Source organism: Rhinopithecus bieti, unplaced genomic scaffold, assembly GCF_001698545.2.
Source record: "Rhinopithecus bieti isolate Rb0 unplaced genomic scaffold, ASM169854v2 scaffold_17882, whole genome shotgun sequence".
Taxonomy (NCBI): Eukaryota; Metazoa; Chordata; class Mammalia; order Primates; family Cercopithecidae; genus Rhinopithecus; species Rhinopithecus bieti.
Genome location: NW_016809462.1, coordinates 689,642 through 707,560, shown reverse-complemented (window position 1 = coordinate 707,560; position 17,919 = coordinate 689,642). Strand labels below are relative to the sequence as shown.

General features: G+C 45.5%; 1 protein-coding gene across 1 annotated transcript in view; it reads right to left on the bottom strand.

Moving 5' to 3' along the window:
* MTMR12 (myotubularin related protein 12) overlaps positions 1–13,468 on the bottom strand; it is an 86,775-nt gene extending 73,307 nt beyond the window's left edge. Inside the window, exon 1 of the mRNA XM_017889464.1 lies at positions 13,203–13,468. Within this exon, the coding sequence (XP_017744953.1) occupies positions 13,203–13,283 (81 nt within the window). The 5' untranslated portion in view covers positions 13,284–13,468. The remainder of the gene's footprint in view (positions 1–13,202) is intronic.
* Positions 13,469–17,919: the final 4,451 nt, after the last annotated feature.

Here is a 17,919-nt window from a genome sequence, read left to right as displayed (position 1 = left end):
AAATGTTGCTTAAATTACAAATCTTCCAGTTCAAGTTATTAATAATAAGAGCATCTAGCCATTGTTGAGTATCTGCCATGTGTCAGGTCCTTAGCTGGGTTTATATGGTTTATTTCTTCTCATCCTCAAAATAAGCCTGCAGGGAAGACACCTATACATGTTACAGATAAGAAAAGGAAGTCTCAGATAGGCAAAGTTACATGTCTAAGGTCACCATCAAGTGGCTAAGCCTAGATCAGAACTTTCCAAAATCAAAGTCTCTTCCACAATGCACCTTGTTCCCATCCTCAAACTCCTACTGCGGTTGGTTTATTCCTTAGCTGCTCCTCTGTAACAGGACCAGACAGGACAGCCACACCACACCACACCACACTGAGGGCCTCTCTCATGTACCCCAGAGCTCCCGTATCCCTTCTCTGTCTGCCACCCAGATTGCATCTGCCATACTTATTGCACTCCTCGGGCACTACTTATAGGTACACCAGGTTCTTCCTGTCACCCTTTTAGCATGGATCATCTTTATTCAGCAGGTAGGAGAAAGTGACCATTAAAACAAAAAGGGAAAAAGCAGCCACTTCTCTTCTCCGGAACGTAAAGCTGCATAAAGAAATCTGTAGGGGCCAGGCACAGTGGCTCACACCTGTAATCCCAGCACTTTGCGAGGCCGAGACGGGCAGATCACCTGAGGTCAGAAGTTCAAGATTAGCTTGGCTAACATGGTGAAACCCCGTTTCTACTAAAAATACAAAAATTAGCCAGGTGTGGTGGCGTGCGCCTGTAGTCCCAGCTACTCAAGAGGCTGAGGCAGGAGAATCGCTTGAGCCTGGGAGGTGGAGGATGGAGTGAGCTGAGATCTCACCACTGCACTGCAGCCTGGGTAACAGAGCAAGACTCCATCTCAAAAAAAAAAAAAGAGAGAGAGAGAGAGATTTGTAGGGTAAGTGAACTTGAAGCTAAACTAGGCAAGTTGGGGGCTGCAGACAGATGACAGGTAAGTAGGTAGGTAAAGAGTGAGAAAAAGAGGGGCCAAGAGAATACACTGAGGCATCAAAGGAGAAGGCACAAAGTATAAACACTGAGGCCAGCCCAGGAGTCCCTCAGAGATAAAACAGCATACCTGCTGATGCCAAACAACTCATCCCTGGGATCTGGGTCCCAGATTCCTCTCTTTAACTAACAAGATACCCAATACTACAGACTGACTGACCCGCTAGGGAAAGTGCTATTCCCAGTGGTTTGCATAGACAGGAGGCAAATATTCATGGGGAGACCAAGAGTGAAAGAGAATCATTACTACTCCCAAGTACAGGGACACACTGGGAAGTTAATCTCAAGAGATTCAATTTTATGTTTGGAGGAACACAGATTTTTTTATTTGAAAAACAGGGCTCATTCACTTCAAGTATTTTCAAGTACTTCAATACTCTCAGCAAAGGCCAGGCGCAGTGGCTCATGCCTGTAATCCCAGCACTTTGGGAGGCCAAGGTAGGTGGATCAGGAGTTTGAGACCAGTCTGGCCAACATGGCGAAACCCTGTCTCCACTAACAATACAAAAATTAGCCGGGCATGGTGGTGCACGCCTGTAACCCTAGCTACTCAGGAGGCTGAGACACCACAAAAATCGCTTGCAACTGGGAGGTGGAGACTGTGCCACAGCACTCCAGCCTGGATGACAGAGCAGACTCCATCTCAAAAAAATAAACAAAAACCAAAAACAAAACTCTCAGCAAAAGCAAACAAAAACAAAAACAAAAAACATCGTCTGAAACAGAAGCTGGCAATCTGTCACAAGATGAAGGTCATCTTCAACACATTTCATCATTGTGGCCAGGGCTTCCCTTGCCCCCACTCATACATAAGCCCTATCTTACAGCTAAAATCCCTCCCTTCCCAAAACAACTGAGGTTTCACATGCCACCTCTGAAAGCCTGTGCACCAGCCAAGTCTACAGGAAATGAAGGACAGGGCATGAGAGGGAAAAGCAATGGCTATTATTTTAGGAAAAGCATTTAAATGTGAAATCAAAACAGCATGGTTTTACAACTGCCTTTGAAATGCATAAGAGTATTAGTTTCAGAGACAATTTGATTTTATTTATGCTAGTTATGATTTTACTTGACTTGATTTACTCGTATCTTTTTTTTTTTTTTGAGACAGAGTCTTGCTCTGTTGCCCAGGCTGCAGTACAGTGGCACAATCTTGGCTCACTGCAACCTCCGCCTCCGGGGTTCACGCCATTCTCCTGCCTCAGCCTCCTGAGTAGCTGGGACTATAGGCGCTTGCCCCTACGCCCGGCTAATTTTATGTATTCTTTAGTAGAGACGGGGTTTCACTGTGTTAGCCAGGATGGTCTTGATCTCCTGACCTCGAGATCCACCCGCCTCGGCCTCCCAAAGTGCTGGGATTACAGGCGTGAGCCACCGCGCCCGGCCAGATTTACTCATATCTTAAATGAACCACTAAAGAGATGTGATAAATGGACAAAATCGAACCTTTGAAGAGAGACCATTAGAAGTTAGGAAAGAGGGGCTGGGTACAGCGGCTCACGCCTGTAATCCCTGCACTTTGGGAGGCCAAGGCAGGTGAATCACAAGGTCAGAAGTTCGAGACCAGTCTGACCAACATGGTGAAACCCCATCTCTACTAAAAATACAAAAATTAGCTGGGCATGGTGGCACGAGCCTGTAACCCCAGCTACTCGGGAGGCTAAGGCAGGAGAATCACTTGAACCCAGGAGGTGGAGGTCGCAGTGAGCCAAGATCGCGCCATCGCACTCCAGCCCAGGCGACAGAGCAAGACTCCGTCTAAAAAAAAAAAAAAAAATTAGGGAAGAGGGAAGAAAAATAACTCCACACAATGAAACTAGCAAAATGTCAAAGGCCAAATGTTAATAATGAAAAAAGTCAACAACTAAGTCTTCTTATTAGGTTGGAATTTTAAATATAACCAAATCTTTTGCAAATGTATAAAGGAACAAGGAAAAGAAACTTTGAGAGATAGTGAAAAATTTTCTAAGAAAGAATTACCACACAGTGAACTTTCCTGTCATTCCTGGCATGACAACATGGCAACAATCACAACAAAATACTCCCCTTTTATTAATACCTTAGCTGGGAGAGATTTATGCACTCTTAAGATTAATGATTAAGAACTTTCTGAAACCATCCAAGTGGCTCTGATGAAACTTCTGAGTAACAACAATAACGGCCCACATCTCTTGAAGGTTAACTACATGCTAAGTATCCTGTGCTAAGGGCTTTACATGCATAATGGCATTTGATATTAATAAATGTTCATATATGTCTATTATATAACATGGATATATCATTATTCCCATTTTCGAGGTAGAAACATAATGAAGCTTAAAGGAACTGGCATTACAGCTAGTATGAAGAGCTACTGACAAGCTCTTGCTTTCCTTAGAGTTGCCATACAGGAGCTAAGCAAAGGAGAATAAAGAAAGGGTGAGGCCCTGGTGCCTTTCCATCTCTCCCAGCACTGTACTCCCTCCCAGAATCCCTCTCTATATCCACCTCCCCTATTCTTCCTCCTAAAGCCAACAGGGGATTAGAGGTTAAAAGAATTATTTCAGTTCAATCCTGCCTCCCAATCTCAAGAGGTTTACTTCAAATGATTCATTTTGAAAGCTTACAAGACATTTTTACATAGTACTCATCCATCATAAACTTGATTCAGTGAGAATAAACTCAGGGTGCTAGGCTGAGACAACTTTGGCTTATCAATGTTGCTGAATTTGTAGTTCATCAAAACTCCATCTACCAGGGATGTCTACTGCTGCTTTTTTATAAACCTCATGTAGGCCCCCACAGGTGGCAACTATGGGCATCATCCTAACAAAGCCAAGATCTCAGCTTGAGCCCTTTTCAGAACCTGCATGTTCTCTTATCAATGGCTGCAAACCCACTGCCCTCTTTGTCATCTCAAAGAAAAAAAAAAAAAAACATATCAGAAGTCACAAGCACAACTTGATGAGAAACTGAGAGTGGGTATTTACTGGAAAAACAACTTAACCTATATAATCTACCAATATGGATCAAGCATAACATCTTCACACATGACAACCACATGTAAGCTATAAATTTTTACACAATTACAAATGCAACCATAGGCCGGGCGCAGTAGCTCACGCCTGTAATCCTAGCACTTTGGGAGTTGAGGTTGGCGGATCACGAGGTCAGGAGATCAAGACCATCCTGACTAAGACGGTGAAACCCCATCTCTACCAAAAATGCAAAAATTAGCCAGATGTGGTGGTGCATGCCTGTAGTCCCAGCTACTCAGGAGGCTGAGGCAGGAGAATCGCTTGAACCCAGGAGGTAGACATTGCAGTGAGCCAAGATTGCACCATTACACTCCAGCCTGGGTGACAGAGTGAGACTCCGTCTCCAAAAAAAAAAAAGAAAGAAAAGAAATGCAGCCATATGAGGTGCATACTCACGAACACAGACATACTTAAAAATGGAATCATTGCTTTAGTTAAGGTACCATCATTGGCACTTTCATTTTTCTAACTTCCAAACTCTGCACTTTACTATATTGTCTTTATCATAAGAAAGTATACATTTTTTTGTAGCAATAGAAAGTTTTTTAGCCCCTATGACACTGGAATTTTCTCTAAAGCATACCATCACATAGGGTGGTTTAATATGGAAGAACATCCAACATTCTGTTGAGGATGTTTAGAGAAAGATCCAGAACTTTAAACTTCTAAATATGGAGTCCCCACAGCCTGAAATTCTGATGGCAGCCCTGATTTTAACGTTCGAGCTGGAAGTAGGGTGCAGAAGTATCTGCTCTTAGACAGTGGCTGTCCATGTGGCAGCTGTTTGATCAGGCTGCAGGAAGCGCTGCTTGACAGAGCCTCATGATGCTTTCTGAGGCTCCATCTGCAGAAGTTGTGTGGTGTTGGATAAGACTCAGGGAGATGCTGCAGGAAGCACAGGCAGGAGAGAAAAAGCGGAAGCGTTGGACAGATCATCAGGCTAAAGCCACAGCTAAGAAAGTGACCATTTCAGGAGGGACTTTTAATGTCTTCTGATAGCCTACCAATGACATCCAAGTTCAAGGAGAAAATTCTGCAATTAAGAAATTAGCTGGGTGAGTTCTGGAAGATTTAAAAAAATTAGTTGAGAATGGAGAAAAGGTTATGAATTCTTTTTTTTTTTTTTTTTTCCTGAGATGCAGTCTTGCTCTGTAGCCCAGGCTGGAATGCAATGGCATGATCTCAGCTCACTGCACCCTCTCGCCTCCTGGGTTAGGATTTTGTACTTGATAGTGGGATTACAGAGTGTGAACGCCTGGCCTAATTTCGTATTTTGTAGAGACGGGGTTTTCACATCATTGGCCAGGCTCGTCTCAAACTGCTGAACTTAGTGAATCCACCCCTCGGGCCTCCCAAAGTGATGGGATTACGCATGAGTCACCACTCCCGGCCAGGTTATGAGTTCTTAAAAAAAGAAGGCAAAGGATCTAGACTTTGTTTTTTTTTTTTTTTTTTTTTTTGTTTTTTTTTTGTTTTGTTTTTCTTTTTTTTTTGAGGCAGAGTCTCACTCTGTCGCCGGGGCTGGGGTGCAGTAGCCAGATCTCAGCTCACTGCAAGCTCCGCCTCCCGGGTTCACGCCATTCTCCTGCCTCAGCCTCCCGAGTAGCTGGGACTACAGGCGCCCGCCACTTTGCCCGGCTAGTTTTGTATTTTAGTAGAGACGGGGTTTCACCGTGTTAGCCAGGATGGTCTCGATCTCCTGACCTCGTGATCCGCCCGTCTCGGCCTCCCAAAGTGCTGGGATTACAGGCTTGAGCCACCGCGCCCGGCCTTAGACTTTGTTTTTGAAGTTATTTTTCCTGCTAGGACTAAGGCAGGAGATCTGTTTAAGACAAGTCAATCTCTTCTTGTTATCATCTATCTGCCAGACATCAAAGTTAGTGGTCCAACAAAAATCATCCCAATAATTTCATCTGTTCGGTAAATTGATGTATCCCCACTCAATACCTACAACAATATCTGCGATACCACAGCTGGGCGCAGTGGCTCACGCCTGTAATCCCAGCACTTTGGGAGGCCAAGGCAGGTGGATCATCTGAGGTCGGGAGTTCGAGACCAGCCTGACCAAGATGGATAAACCCTGTCTCTACTAAAAATACAAAATCAGCAGGGCGTGGTGGCACACGCCTCTAATCCCAGCTACTCAGGAGGCTGAGGCAGGAGAATCGTTGGAACCCAGGAGGCAGAGGTTGTGGTGAGCCGAGATTGCACCATTGCACTCCAGCCTGGGCAACAAGAGCAAAACTCCGTCTCAAAAAAATAAAATAAAATAAAAAATCTGGGATACCGCAAGTGCTGAGTAAGTATGTGCTGAACTAAATCAATTATATCTTTCGAAAACACCAGCTCTAGAGACGAAAACAACCAAGAGATCCCTGTATCTGCTCGGCAGTTACCTGGTTGACAATCTAGCAAAAGCCAAAAAAGAAATTACTACTAGAGAACACTACTAAGGAATGACTCTAGTGTGCAAAGGCTAATCATGATATAAGCATGTTTCACTAGTAATATTCCTTACGTTCATAAATGTAAGGATAAGAGAATGGGCCCCGAGGTCAGACTGCTCTAGTTTAAATCCTGGCACATGCTCCATGACCTTAAACAAGGTACTCAACTTCTCTGAGCCTCAGTTTCCATATCTAAAAACAAAAAAGATGGGTAATAATAATATTCCCTTCATGAAACTTCCTGAAAGGGGAAAATGAGATATGCGAGTTCCTGGAACCCAGAAGTACCTAATAAATACTAGTAATTATTCATTTTTATTTTGTATATACCCACAGTCATATCTCTGGGAAGACTACAGGATCATATATTCACTTCTCCTGACCAAAAGAAATGGCCTTAAATAAGAACTAGGCAACAGAATGCATTTTTTCCTGAGGGATAAGTGAAAAAATAAAAAAATAGCTATTAACACCATATACATATTTTTTAACTCTTCTCAAGCTTCATCTCTCTTTTCTTCCCACATCTATATAAAACCTTTCCTGAGCTCCTGCAACCCTTGTTTAGTACTGGCACTGCTGGCTATTAGGAGAGAGTTTTATCTCTGTTCTGCAATAACACTGTATCTGTGGGCAAGATATTAAACTTTACAGGGCCTCAGTTTCCACATCTGTACAATGGAGGGTAAGTATAATGGAGGCAGAGTATATTATCTTTAAATTCTCTTCCAAAGCTAAAAATCCACAAATAAGTGCCCATTAACTATTATTAGTTCATTCAGGCCAAACACTGACCTAAACTCTTAGAAAGTACATTTTAGCCCTATTTGGAATACCCACAAAATGGGTACAAGTACAGCCACCCTCTGAAAGCTAAATTTTGCCTAGCCAGTTTCAAAGGTCTAATTTTAAATGACACTGTGGGATAGCAACTGACATGGAAAGATGTTTACAATACACATTTTTGGTGAAAAAGGCAGATTACAAAATATGATCAACAATATTAATCCCAATTTGATTAAAAATATATATATATACCTACACATATATCTGCTTAAAGTGTACAGAATACACTCCGAGTTGTTTATGTTTATAATCTCTCTTTAAAAAATGTTTTGCTTATCTGTACCTTATTTTCTATAAAGAATGCTTATGGCTTCTGAAATAATTCAAACAGGTGTTTTATTTAACAAGAAAGATGGATTTGGTACCCAAACGATAACCATATCCCTCCCTAGAGCAGAGTTCAGCACCCAGCAGGTCCCCCAGAGGCACCGACATCCTTTGTACCCTGTGTCTGGAGCTGGGCTGGAGTGGGGGTGCTGTGATGTTTTCAGGTATCAGTCATCAGGTACCATCAAGATGGCCCCAGATCGCTCCCTCTTGTTCATCTCAACTTTCAGAGCCATCAGCTACCCACTTAACTAGCTTTACCAATTTGTAACCCTCTGAGCAGAGTTTTCAAAACATAATCAAAGGTCCTAAATTATGGTTTAAGGTTTTAACTGTCACACTCACTGATTTAGAATAATCAAGGATAGAAGAATCCACTTTACTCTGGCAGCAATCCAATTTTAAAAGTCAGAGTTAACTACCAGTCCTCACTTTATGCTGTCCGATGCCAGTCCTTTCTGATCACAAGGAAAAAAAAATAAGCTCACCATGTTTAAAAGCATAATCTTAAAATACTTTATCCAGTTAAGCACTTTTGTTTCTAACACAAAGTGCTGACTCTTGACAGATTCTCTGGCATACTGAAGGTCACCACTGCTGAACCTATCTGATCAGCCAAGAACAAGCTTATCACCAGGTACAGGTATCATTACATCATAAGGTGTAAAGGTTGTTCTGGCAGCTCAGTCATCCACCAACAAACAGGTGTCTAAGAAACTGAGATTTCCCAGCTACCAAAACCCAGACAAAGAAATAAGCAACAGTTGGCTGGGTGGGGTGGCTCACGCCTGTAATCCCAGCACTCTGGGAGGCTGAGGCGGGCGTATCACAAGGTCAGGAATTCGAGATCAGCCTGGCCAATATGGTGAAACCCTATCTCTACTAAAAGTACAAAAATTAGCCGCGCGTGGTGGTGTGCGCCTGTAGTCCCAGCTACTCGGGAGGCTGAGGCAGGAGAATTGCCTGAACCTGAAAAGCGGCGGTTGCAGTGAGTCAAGAGCATGCCACTACACTCCAGCCTGGGTGACAGAACGAGGCTGTCTCAAAAAAAAAAAAAAAGAAAAGAAAAAAGAAATAAGCAACAGCATGACATACACCAAGGCAGTTCAGAGAAAGGCAACATGAGGGAAAGCAGGGTAGAAATAGGAGAGGACAGTTCAGAAAAGTGTCCTGAGGAACTCCTCCCACTGGGTAAGCCAAGAGAAAGTTACCAGACCCAGAGCTCTCAGAAGCACATAAGCCATGCCTTGATGCTGCTCACCTGTATTTCCCATAATACGATTACCTGGCAAAATCTATATACTTAAAAATACATTGCCTTCTCACCCCTTCCTACTCTTATCTTTTTTTTTTTTTGAAATGGAGTCTCACTCTGTCGCCAGGCTGAAATGCAGTGGTGCAATCTTGGCTCACTGCAACCTCTGGTTCAAGCGATTCTCCCGGTTCAAGCGATTCTCCTGCCTCAGCCTCCCGAGTAGCTGGGACTAACTACAGGCACGCACCACCACGCCCAGCTAATTTTTGTATTTTTAGTAGAGATGGGGTTTCACCATGTTGGCCAGGATAATCTCGATCTCTTGGCCTCATGATCCACCCACCTGGGCCTCCCAAAGTGCTGGGATTACAGGTGTGAGCCACCACGCCCGGCCTTACCCTTAACCCTTATCTTTTAAAAAACCATCCACAATTTAGGAGAGAGCCTTATCCTCCGTTACAAAACATGTTTAGAGTCAGACTACAACAAAGAGACATAGTGTATGCACAGCATTATTTTAATGCAAGAAAACAAAACTGCCAAGTATAAGGATCTGAAAAATGTGACCACTTCAGGCTTATTTTGGAGCTGAACCACTCCCCTTCCCTAATTATCCCTCAAAGGAAATATATCAGGCACTGTGGGCAAAGAGGGAAACATGTCTAATTACAACATGTGCACTTGGTGGATGAAGAATTTGAACATTCTTGAACTCTGGCCACATTTCAGAAGACTTTCCACTTGTAATTTAATTTCACTGAAGAGAAAAGTTTAAGGATCAGTTGCACTTCAACCAGGGCTCTATCAAAAAAAGACACAAAGAATACCTGACAAGGATAGGCAACCAAAGCAAAAATGAACAAATGGGATCACATCAAGTTAAAAAGCTTCTGCACAGCAAAGGAAACTATCAACAAAATGAAGAGATAACTCACTAAATGGCAGAAAATATTTACAAACTGTCTATCTGACAGGGGATTAATAACAAGAATATGTAAGAAGCTCAAACAACTCAATAGGAAAAAATCTAATAATCCACTTAAAAATGGACAAAAGATCTGAATACACATTTCTCAAAAGAAGATATACAAATGGCAAAAAAAAAGGTATATGAAAATACGCTTAACATCATTGATCACCAGAGAAAAGCAAATCAAAATGACAATGAGTACTCGCTTCGGCATCACATATACTAAAACTGGAAGGACACAGAGAAGATTAGCATGGTCCCTGTGCAAGGATGACATGCAAATTCATGAAGCGCTTCATATTTTTAACAAATCTTTAAATGTTAAAAAAAAAATTATGAGATATCATTTTATTCCAGTTAAAATGGCTTATATCCAAAAGATAAACAATAACGAAAGCTGGTAAGGATGTGGAGAGAAGGGAACCCTCATACACTGTTGGTAGGAACGTAAATCAATACAATCACTGTGGAGAACAGTACAGAGGTTCCTCAAAAACTAAAAATACAGCTACCATATGATCTGGCAAGCCCACTGCTAGGTATACACCCGAAAGACAGGAAATCAGGGCCAGGCGCGGTGGCTTACGCCTACAATCCCAGCACTTTGGGAGGCTGAGGCAGAAGGATTGCTTGAGCCCAGGAGTTTGAGAGCAGCCTGGGCAAGACAGCAAGACATTACCTCTACTAAAAATTTTAAAATTAGCCAGGTGCTCTGGCATGCACCTGTAGTCCCAGCTACCTGGGAAAATCGCTTGAGTACAGGAGGTGGAGGCTACAGTGAGCTGCGAGCATGCCACTGTACTTCAACCTAAGCAACAAGCAAGATCCCGTCTCTAAAAAAGGAAGGAAAAAAGAAAGAAAGGAAATCAGTATATGGAAGAGAAATCTGCACTCCCATGTTTATTACAACACTATTCACCATAGCCAAGATTTGGAAGCAACCAAAGAGTCCATCATCAACAAATGAATAGATGAAGAAAATGTGGTACATATACACAAGGGAGTACTATTCAGCCATAAAAAATAACAAGATCCTGTCATTTGCAATAATGAATAGAAATGGAGGTCATTATGTTAAGTGAACTACCTCAGGCAGAGAAAGACAAACTTTGCATGTCCTCACTTATTTGTGGGAGCTAAAAATTAAAACAACTGAACTCACGGAGATAGTAGAACGATGGTTACCAAAAGCTAGGAAGGGGAAAGGAAAGTGGGGATGTTTAACGGGTACAAAAAAACAGTTAGAATAAGATCTAGTAAGTGACAGCACAACAGAGTGACTACAGTCAACAATAATTTATTGTGTATTTTATATAATAAAGAGTATAATTGGATAGTGTGTAACACAAAGGAAGGATAAATGCTTGCAGTGATGGATACTCCATTCATGCACTGTATGCCCGTACCCAAAGATTTCTTTTTTTTTTTTTTTTTTTGAGATGGAGTCTTGCTCTGTCGCCCAAGCTGTAGTGCAGTGGCGTGATCTCGGCTCACTGCAACCTCCGCCTCCTGCGTTCAAGCGATTCTCCTGCCTCAGCCTCCCGAGTAGCTGGGATTACAGGTGTGCACCACCACGCCTGGCTAATTTCGGGGTTTCACCATGTTGGCCAGGCTGGTCTCCAACTTCTGACCTCAGGTGATCCACACACTTCAGCCATCCAAAGTGCTGGGATTACAGGAGTCAGCCACCACGCCCAGCCCAAATATTTCATGTATCCCATTAAATATATACACCTACTATACCCACAAAAAATTTTTTAAATTTTAAATGTTTTAAAAAGACACAGAGAGAAATTGACCATATTACCTACATGTGATACTACAAGGGAAGCCTGCTGAAACTGTAAGATGACCCTGACTCCACGTCAAGTGCTAATAGAGGAAATGGTTTGTATTTTACAACTAGGACTAAAATACCCATTTTAAGAGCACTCTACCCTGGAGAAAACACACATATCTTGAATTTAAAGATACATATGCAAATGCCTCAGGCCCCAGGTGGTCTTACAGAAGCAGTCCCTGATCAGATCTCTCATCCACAGCCCACGTACTTCTGCATTACAGAGGTGGGAAGACATCTGCAACAAATTTGGCGGTGCTTCTGCACTTCTGCAGGAGAGAAGGGCAGAAAAAAACCTTCACAGATCCAAAATGAGAAGGCATCTCATTGGGCATTTGGATTAAGAACTATTACTCAAGATGCCCTGAGCAAGGCCTACAAGTTCTGATCTCTCTAACCTCCTCTCCTACGACTGTCCCCCCTTGTCCATGGGCCTCTGCCATGCTGGCTTCCTTGACGCTCCGCCAACCCTTCAGACACACTCCCACCTCACGACCTTCCCGGAGGCTGTTCTCTCTACCTGGACGACTCTTCTCTCAGACCCCTCACGTCTTCAAGTCTCGGATCAAATGCCACCTTTGTGCGGAGGAAAAAGATTTCTTTCCTTTACCACGATATTTATCGCCTCCTACTACACAGTATAATTCACTTAAATATCTATAATTCACCCTGTTTCTCCTCTCCCCCTCAAATAAGTTACAGGAGAGCAGAGATCTCTGTCTTGTTCACTGATGTCTATCACAAGCACTTAGTGCCTGACACATAGTAGGAGCTCAAGAAGTATTTCCTGAATGAATGAACAAACTTCTTGACCTGAAGATTCAGAACAGTAAGAAGTGGGTGGAAAGGATGATGGTGAGGGGATGAGGAGAAAGAAGCGACAGAGGAGAATTCCCAAGGGAGAGGCAGAGCCTGGCCGAGGCCAGGCCGACCCCCGTTTCTCCCCGCAGCGCTGACGGGAGGCGGACGTAAGTGCAAGGCATCCCGCCAGCGGCACTCGAGGCACTCAGAGGCCGGCAGCGGAGGCCGGCGGGCTCCCGGGCTCACTGAAAAAGTCCAGAGGCAGGACGGACCCACGCGGGCTCCGAGCAGGCCCCGTTAGGGGCTCCGACCCCCGGTCCTACCCCTCCCAGCAGTGCCCACAACCCCAGGTCCTCTCCAGAATCCCCAGGGGCGTTCCGGGCCGCAATCCCTTCTCGGCTCGGGCCCCTCCACCAGCCTCCAGCGGCCGGGCCCTGCGCTCGGGCACCTGCCTGCCTGAGCCAGGGTCCCCACTCCGGCCCGCGCGGAGGCCCCAGCGCGCCCCTGCGGCCTCAGCTCGCCTGGCTGCCCCATCGCCCGGCACAAGGGCAGGAAGCGCTCCGCGGCGCTCCCCGCGGCAGGGAAGGGGCTCCCGGCGCCCCTCTCCCGGGCCGCCCCTGCCACACGCCCCGCCTGCGCGGCGCCCCCTCACCTCAGGGCGTACGTACGACACGAAGGAGGGCTTGGGGGCCTTGGTGCCACCGCCACCGCCGACTACTCCTTTCCCCAGCATACCGCCGCCCTGGGAAGCAGCGACGCGCGGACACAGAGGTGGCAGCTCGGGATCCAGCTGGGGCAGCAGCGGCGGCCACCAGCACTAGCGGCTGGGGCTCCGCCCATCCCCAAGGCCGCGACCGCCGCGGTGCCGCCCGCATCCGGCTCAGCCGCTGACACCGCTCGCCCCGCCCAGGCCCGTGGGCCCCGCCCACCCCGCGCTCTGGCCCAGAGAGCCAGGAGACCGCTACTGGAGGCCACGCCCACCCTCCCGCAGGAGGGTCTGACCCGCCGAGATTCACCACCTTCCTGCGGCAAAGCCCGCCCTCATGCTGTCTCTGACTGGCCAGAGGCGTTGCCGGCCGAACCCCCTCGCCCAACCCCTTCTTGAGTGAGTTTGGAGAGATGTTTCCTCTAACCAATCCAGAGAGGTTTCTCTCCGGACTTTCCGACGATTGGATAGCGAGGATATAACCGTCGTCCAATGATCGTGCAGTCACCAAGTTGTCGTTAGCAGTGGTTCAGGGCAGTCTTTTTCTTCCTTTTGCTTGTGTCTTTGGAATAAAACGTCCAAAAATGGGATGTATGGAATCTTGCTATAGGAGTTCCCAACTTACATCGATGACGTTCCAGGTTTTTTATTTTATTTTATTATTATTTACTTTTGAGACGGAGTTTTGCTCTTTTCGCCTAGGCTGGAGTGCAATGGCGCGATCTCGGCTCATTGCAACCTCCGCCTCCCAGGTTCAAGCGATTATCTTGCCTCAGCCTCCCGGGTAGCTGGGATTACAGGCTCCCGCCACTAAATCCAGCTAATTTTTTTCTTTCTTTGGTCGTTCTGTCGCCCAGGCTGGAGTGCAATGGCGTAGTATAGGCTCGCTGCAACCTCCGCCTCCCGGGTTCAAGCGATTCTCCTGCCTCAGCCTCCCGAGTAGCTGGGATTATAGGCGCCTGCCATCACACCCGGCTAATTTTTGTATTTTTAGTAGAGACGGGGTTTCACCATGTTTGCCAGGCTGGTCTCAAACCCCTAACCTCGTGATCCGCCCGCCTCGGCCTCCCAAAGTGTTGATATTACAGGCGTGAGCCAGGCCTGGCCGCTAATTTTTGTATTTTTAATAGAGACGGGGGTTTCACCATGTTGGCCAGGCTGGTCTCAAACTCCTGACTTCAGATGATCCACCTGCTTCGGCCTCCCCAAGTGCTGAAATTACAGGCCTGAGCCACCGCGCCCGACCTTAAGGTTTATTATTTTAAATGTAAACAAAAATGAGACAAATGGTGACTCAAGCCTCTAATCCCAGCACTTTGGGAGGCCGAGGCGGGTGGATTTATTGAGGCCAGGAGTTGAGACCAGCCTGGCCAACATGGAGAAACCCTATCTCTACTAAAAATACAAAAATTAGCCGGGCGTGGTGGCGGGCGCCTGTAATCCTAGCTACTCAGGAGGCTGAGGCACGAGAATCGCTTGAACCAAGGTTGCAGTGAGCCAGGATCGCGCCACTGCACTCCAGCCTGGGCGGTAGAGCAAGACTCTGTCTCAAACAGAAAAAAAAAAAAAAAAGTGTCAAATCAAGTGTTAACAAGGCGGTAAGGAATAAGTTTGAGTGTTTGATAATAAAAGACCTTGTCAACTTAATTTTTCCAAACTTTTTAGCTTCTTTGTGTTTCCAACAGGAAGAATATCAAGAGCCCTTAAGAAACTTCTTTTGCTCTACGAAGTTATTGACAAAACCCTCATTTTTTAGTCAAGATTGTAAAGAAAATTCATTTCAAGTCTACATTTGGTGCCAAGTGTTGTTAGTTACAGATAAATAAGATAGAATCCAGCTCTTAAGAAATTCAATCTAGTGGAAAAAAACTGATTAAAATTTGCAGTTAATTTTTTAGGTGTCAGGCACTGTGCTAAGTACTCTCATTGGTGACCTTGATTTTTACCCTCTTAATCTCCATGTGCTCCCCCTTCCCAAATACACTTCAAATAAATATAAAATCTTAGTGAAAACAAATGTGCCTTCTTTTGCAAACAGTTTCAACACAAGTCCTGCAGCTCCCTTTCCAGCTAGATTGCCACCTGTAAGCCTATTTGGTATAGCTGTGCTGCAGCCGCCACTGAGTTTCCTTATCCCTGTTTCCAGGTGACAAAACAGAGATGCAAGTGATTTGATCAGGTCTCACAACTAGTCACCGAGAGAGCTGGGATTTCAACCCAGGTTTGTCTCATTCGAAATCCCGAGTTCTTAACATTATAATTACACAAATTAGAAAGGAGCACAATGAAAGTGTGGTCAATTCTATTTGGGAAGACCAAGTTGAAGCCATCCTTACAAAGTTGAGAATTCTGCACAGAAATAGAATCGTAAGTAAGCGTTAGTCAGGCTGCAGTTTGGCCTGCTTCTTTGTATTGATAACTCGACTTCAGATAACACTAGATACTGATCATTTGCATGCCTATTGTTTCAATAGGTAGGATTTCTGGTTCTGGAATCATAAGAGTTTTATTTAAGAATTGCTTAGGCAGATCCTAAGTTCCAGCAGAACAGCCGACATCAACCAGTTTAAAGACCACCCCCACCCCAACACACACACACACACACACACACACACGAACCGAAGCAGTGTGAGAATACAATTTCTTCATCTCTCTGTCTCATGACTTTGCCCTGCACTTTTCAACCAATCAATGATCTCCACACTTTGGTCCACTTCAAAACCCTTAAATACCCTAGCCCAGGCAGGGTGCAGTAGCTCACACCTGTCATCTCAGCACTTTCAAAGGCCAAAGTAGGAGGCTCATTTGCGTTCAGGAGTTCAAGACCAGCCCAGACAACATAGTGAGGCCCTGTCTCTACGAAACATTAAAAAATTAGTCGGGCATGGTGGTGCAAGCTTATAGCCCAAGGTACTCAGGAGGTTGAGGTGGAAAGATTGCTTGAGCCCAGGAGTTAGAGGTTACAGTGAGCTGATATGTCACTGCACTCCAGCCTAGATGACAAAGCAAAATCCTGTCTCAAAAAAAAAAAAAAAAAAGTAGCCCCAAACTCCTTGACTCCTCAGGGAGATGAATTTGAGGTTTTCTCCTGTCTCCTCATCCAGCAACCCTACAATTAAACGTCTTTCACTGCTGTAACCTGGTGTCTTGGTGTATTGACTTGTCCAGTGTATTGGACAACAAACCTATTATGGTTACAAAGTAAGGCTTCATAAAAAAAGATATTCCTCATGGGAGTGTTAAAGAATACATTTCATTGTCAAGACTAATATGACTATATTTTGCAGCAGTCTTCACTTTTTGAAGTAGAATGGCAGGGCAGATTTTTAGACACTGAGCAAATGTTTCCTTTCTCATTTTTCAAAGTATTTTGAATTTCCATGACCTTTCACCACAGTTGTTAGTAAATGTGACTATATCCAAGGCTGGCTTCTTTGGACATGAAACTAGTGCAGTCACACAGAATCTCACACTTAAGAAGGCTCAGAGGCCGAGTGCAGTGGGATCACACCTGTAATCTCAGCACTTTGAGAATTCAAGGCAGGCAGATCACTTGAGTCCAGGAGTTTGAAGCCAGACTGGGCACCATAGGGAGACTCGGTCTCTACAAAAAATACAAAGAATTAGCCTGGCATGGTGGTATGCACCTGTAGTCCCAGTCTCAGCTACTTGGGTGGCTGAGGTGGGAGGATCACTGAGCTCTGGAGGTATCAGTGAGCCATGATTGTGCCACTCACTCCAGCCTGGGTGACAGAGCAAGACCCTGTCTCAAAAAAAAAGGAGGGGGGGGGCCTTGGAGTTTAATCCTTTATAGTTTTGGCCTTGAGCTTCTTCTTTTTTTTTTTTTCTGGGGTTGGGGACAGAGTCTCACTCTGTTTCCCAGGCTGGAGTGCAGTGGCGTGGTGTCAGCTCACTGCAACCTCTGCCGCCTGGGTTCAAGTGATTCTCCTGCCTCAGCTTCCTGAGTAGCTGGGATTACAGGCGCCTGCCACCGTGCCCAGCTAATTTTTGTATTTTTAGTAGAGACGGGGTTGCACCATCTCGGCCAGGCTGGTCTTGAACCGCTGACCTCGTGATCCACCCACCTTGGCCTCCCAAAGCGCTGAGATTTCAGGCGTGAGCCACCATGCCTGGCCAGCCTTGAGCTGCTTAGTAATTTTATCTTTGAGTGTGTGTTTTAAGTGAAGATTAACGGTTGATGAGCAATGGAGCACACACAACGGGTCTTGGTGCCTCAGCTCATGCACAGCCCCACCTCCCCGCCCCTCCTCCCTCCTCTTGGGTGCCTGCTACCCCATTGCACTGTGGCTCTCCCTAGCCAACTCCACAACTGCTGCCCACTTCTACCCAGGGCAGCAACCGGGTCTCATTGCCCAGGAGTGTGGGCGGGTGGAGTCTCCTGTCCCGCCGTCGCCATCCATCCTTCCAGTGGGTGCCTGGGCACTGTCTTGCAGAGGATCAGGGTGAGGCATAGCTCCCCGACCCTCTCTGGTGTCTCCAGGTTAAGGTGGCAGCTATCCCTGCCCTAGGTTGGCAGTGCCTCAGCGACTGGCAGGGCCTTCCGCCCACCCCCATCCAGGTACCAAATATGGCCTGGGTGGCAGAAGCAACCATCCCTTTAGGGGTCACCCATCCAGTACAAGAAGGAAAGTTGACTTTCCCA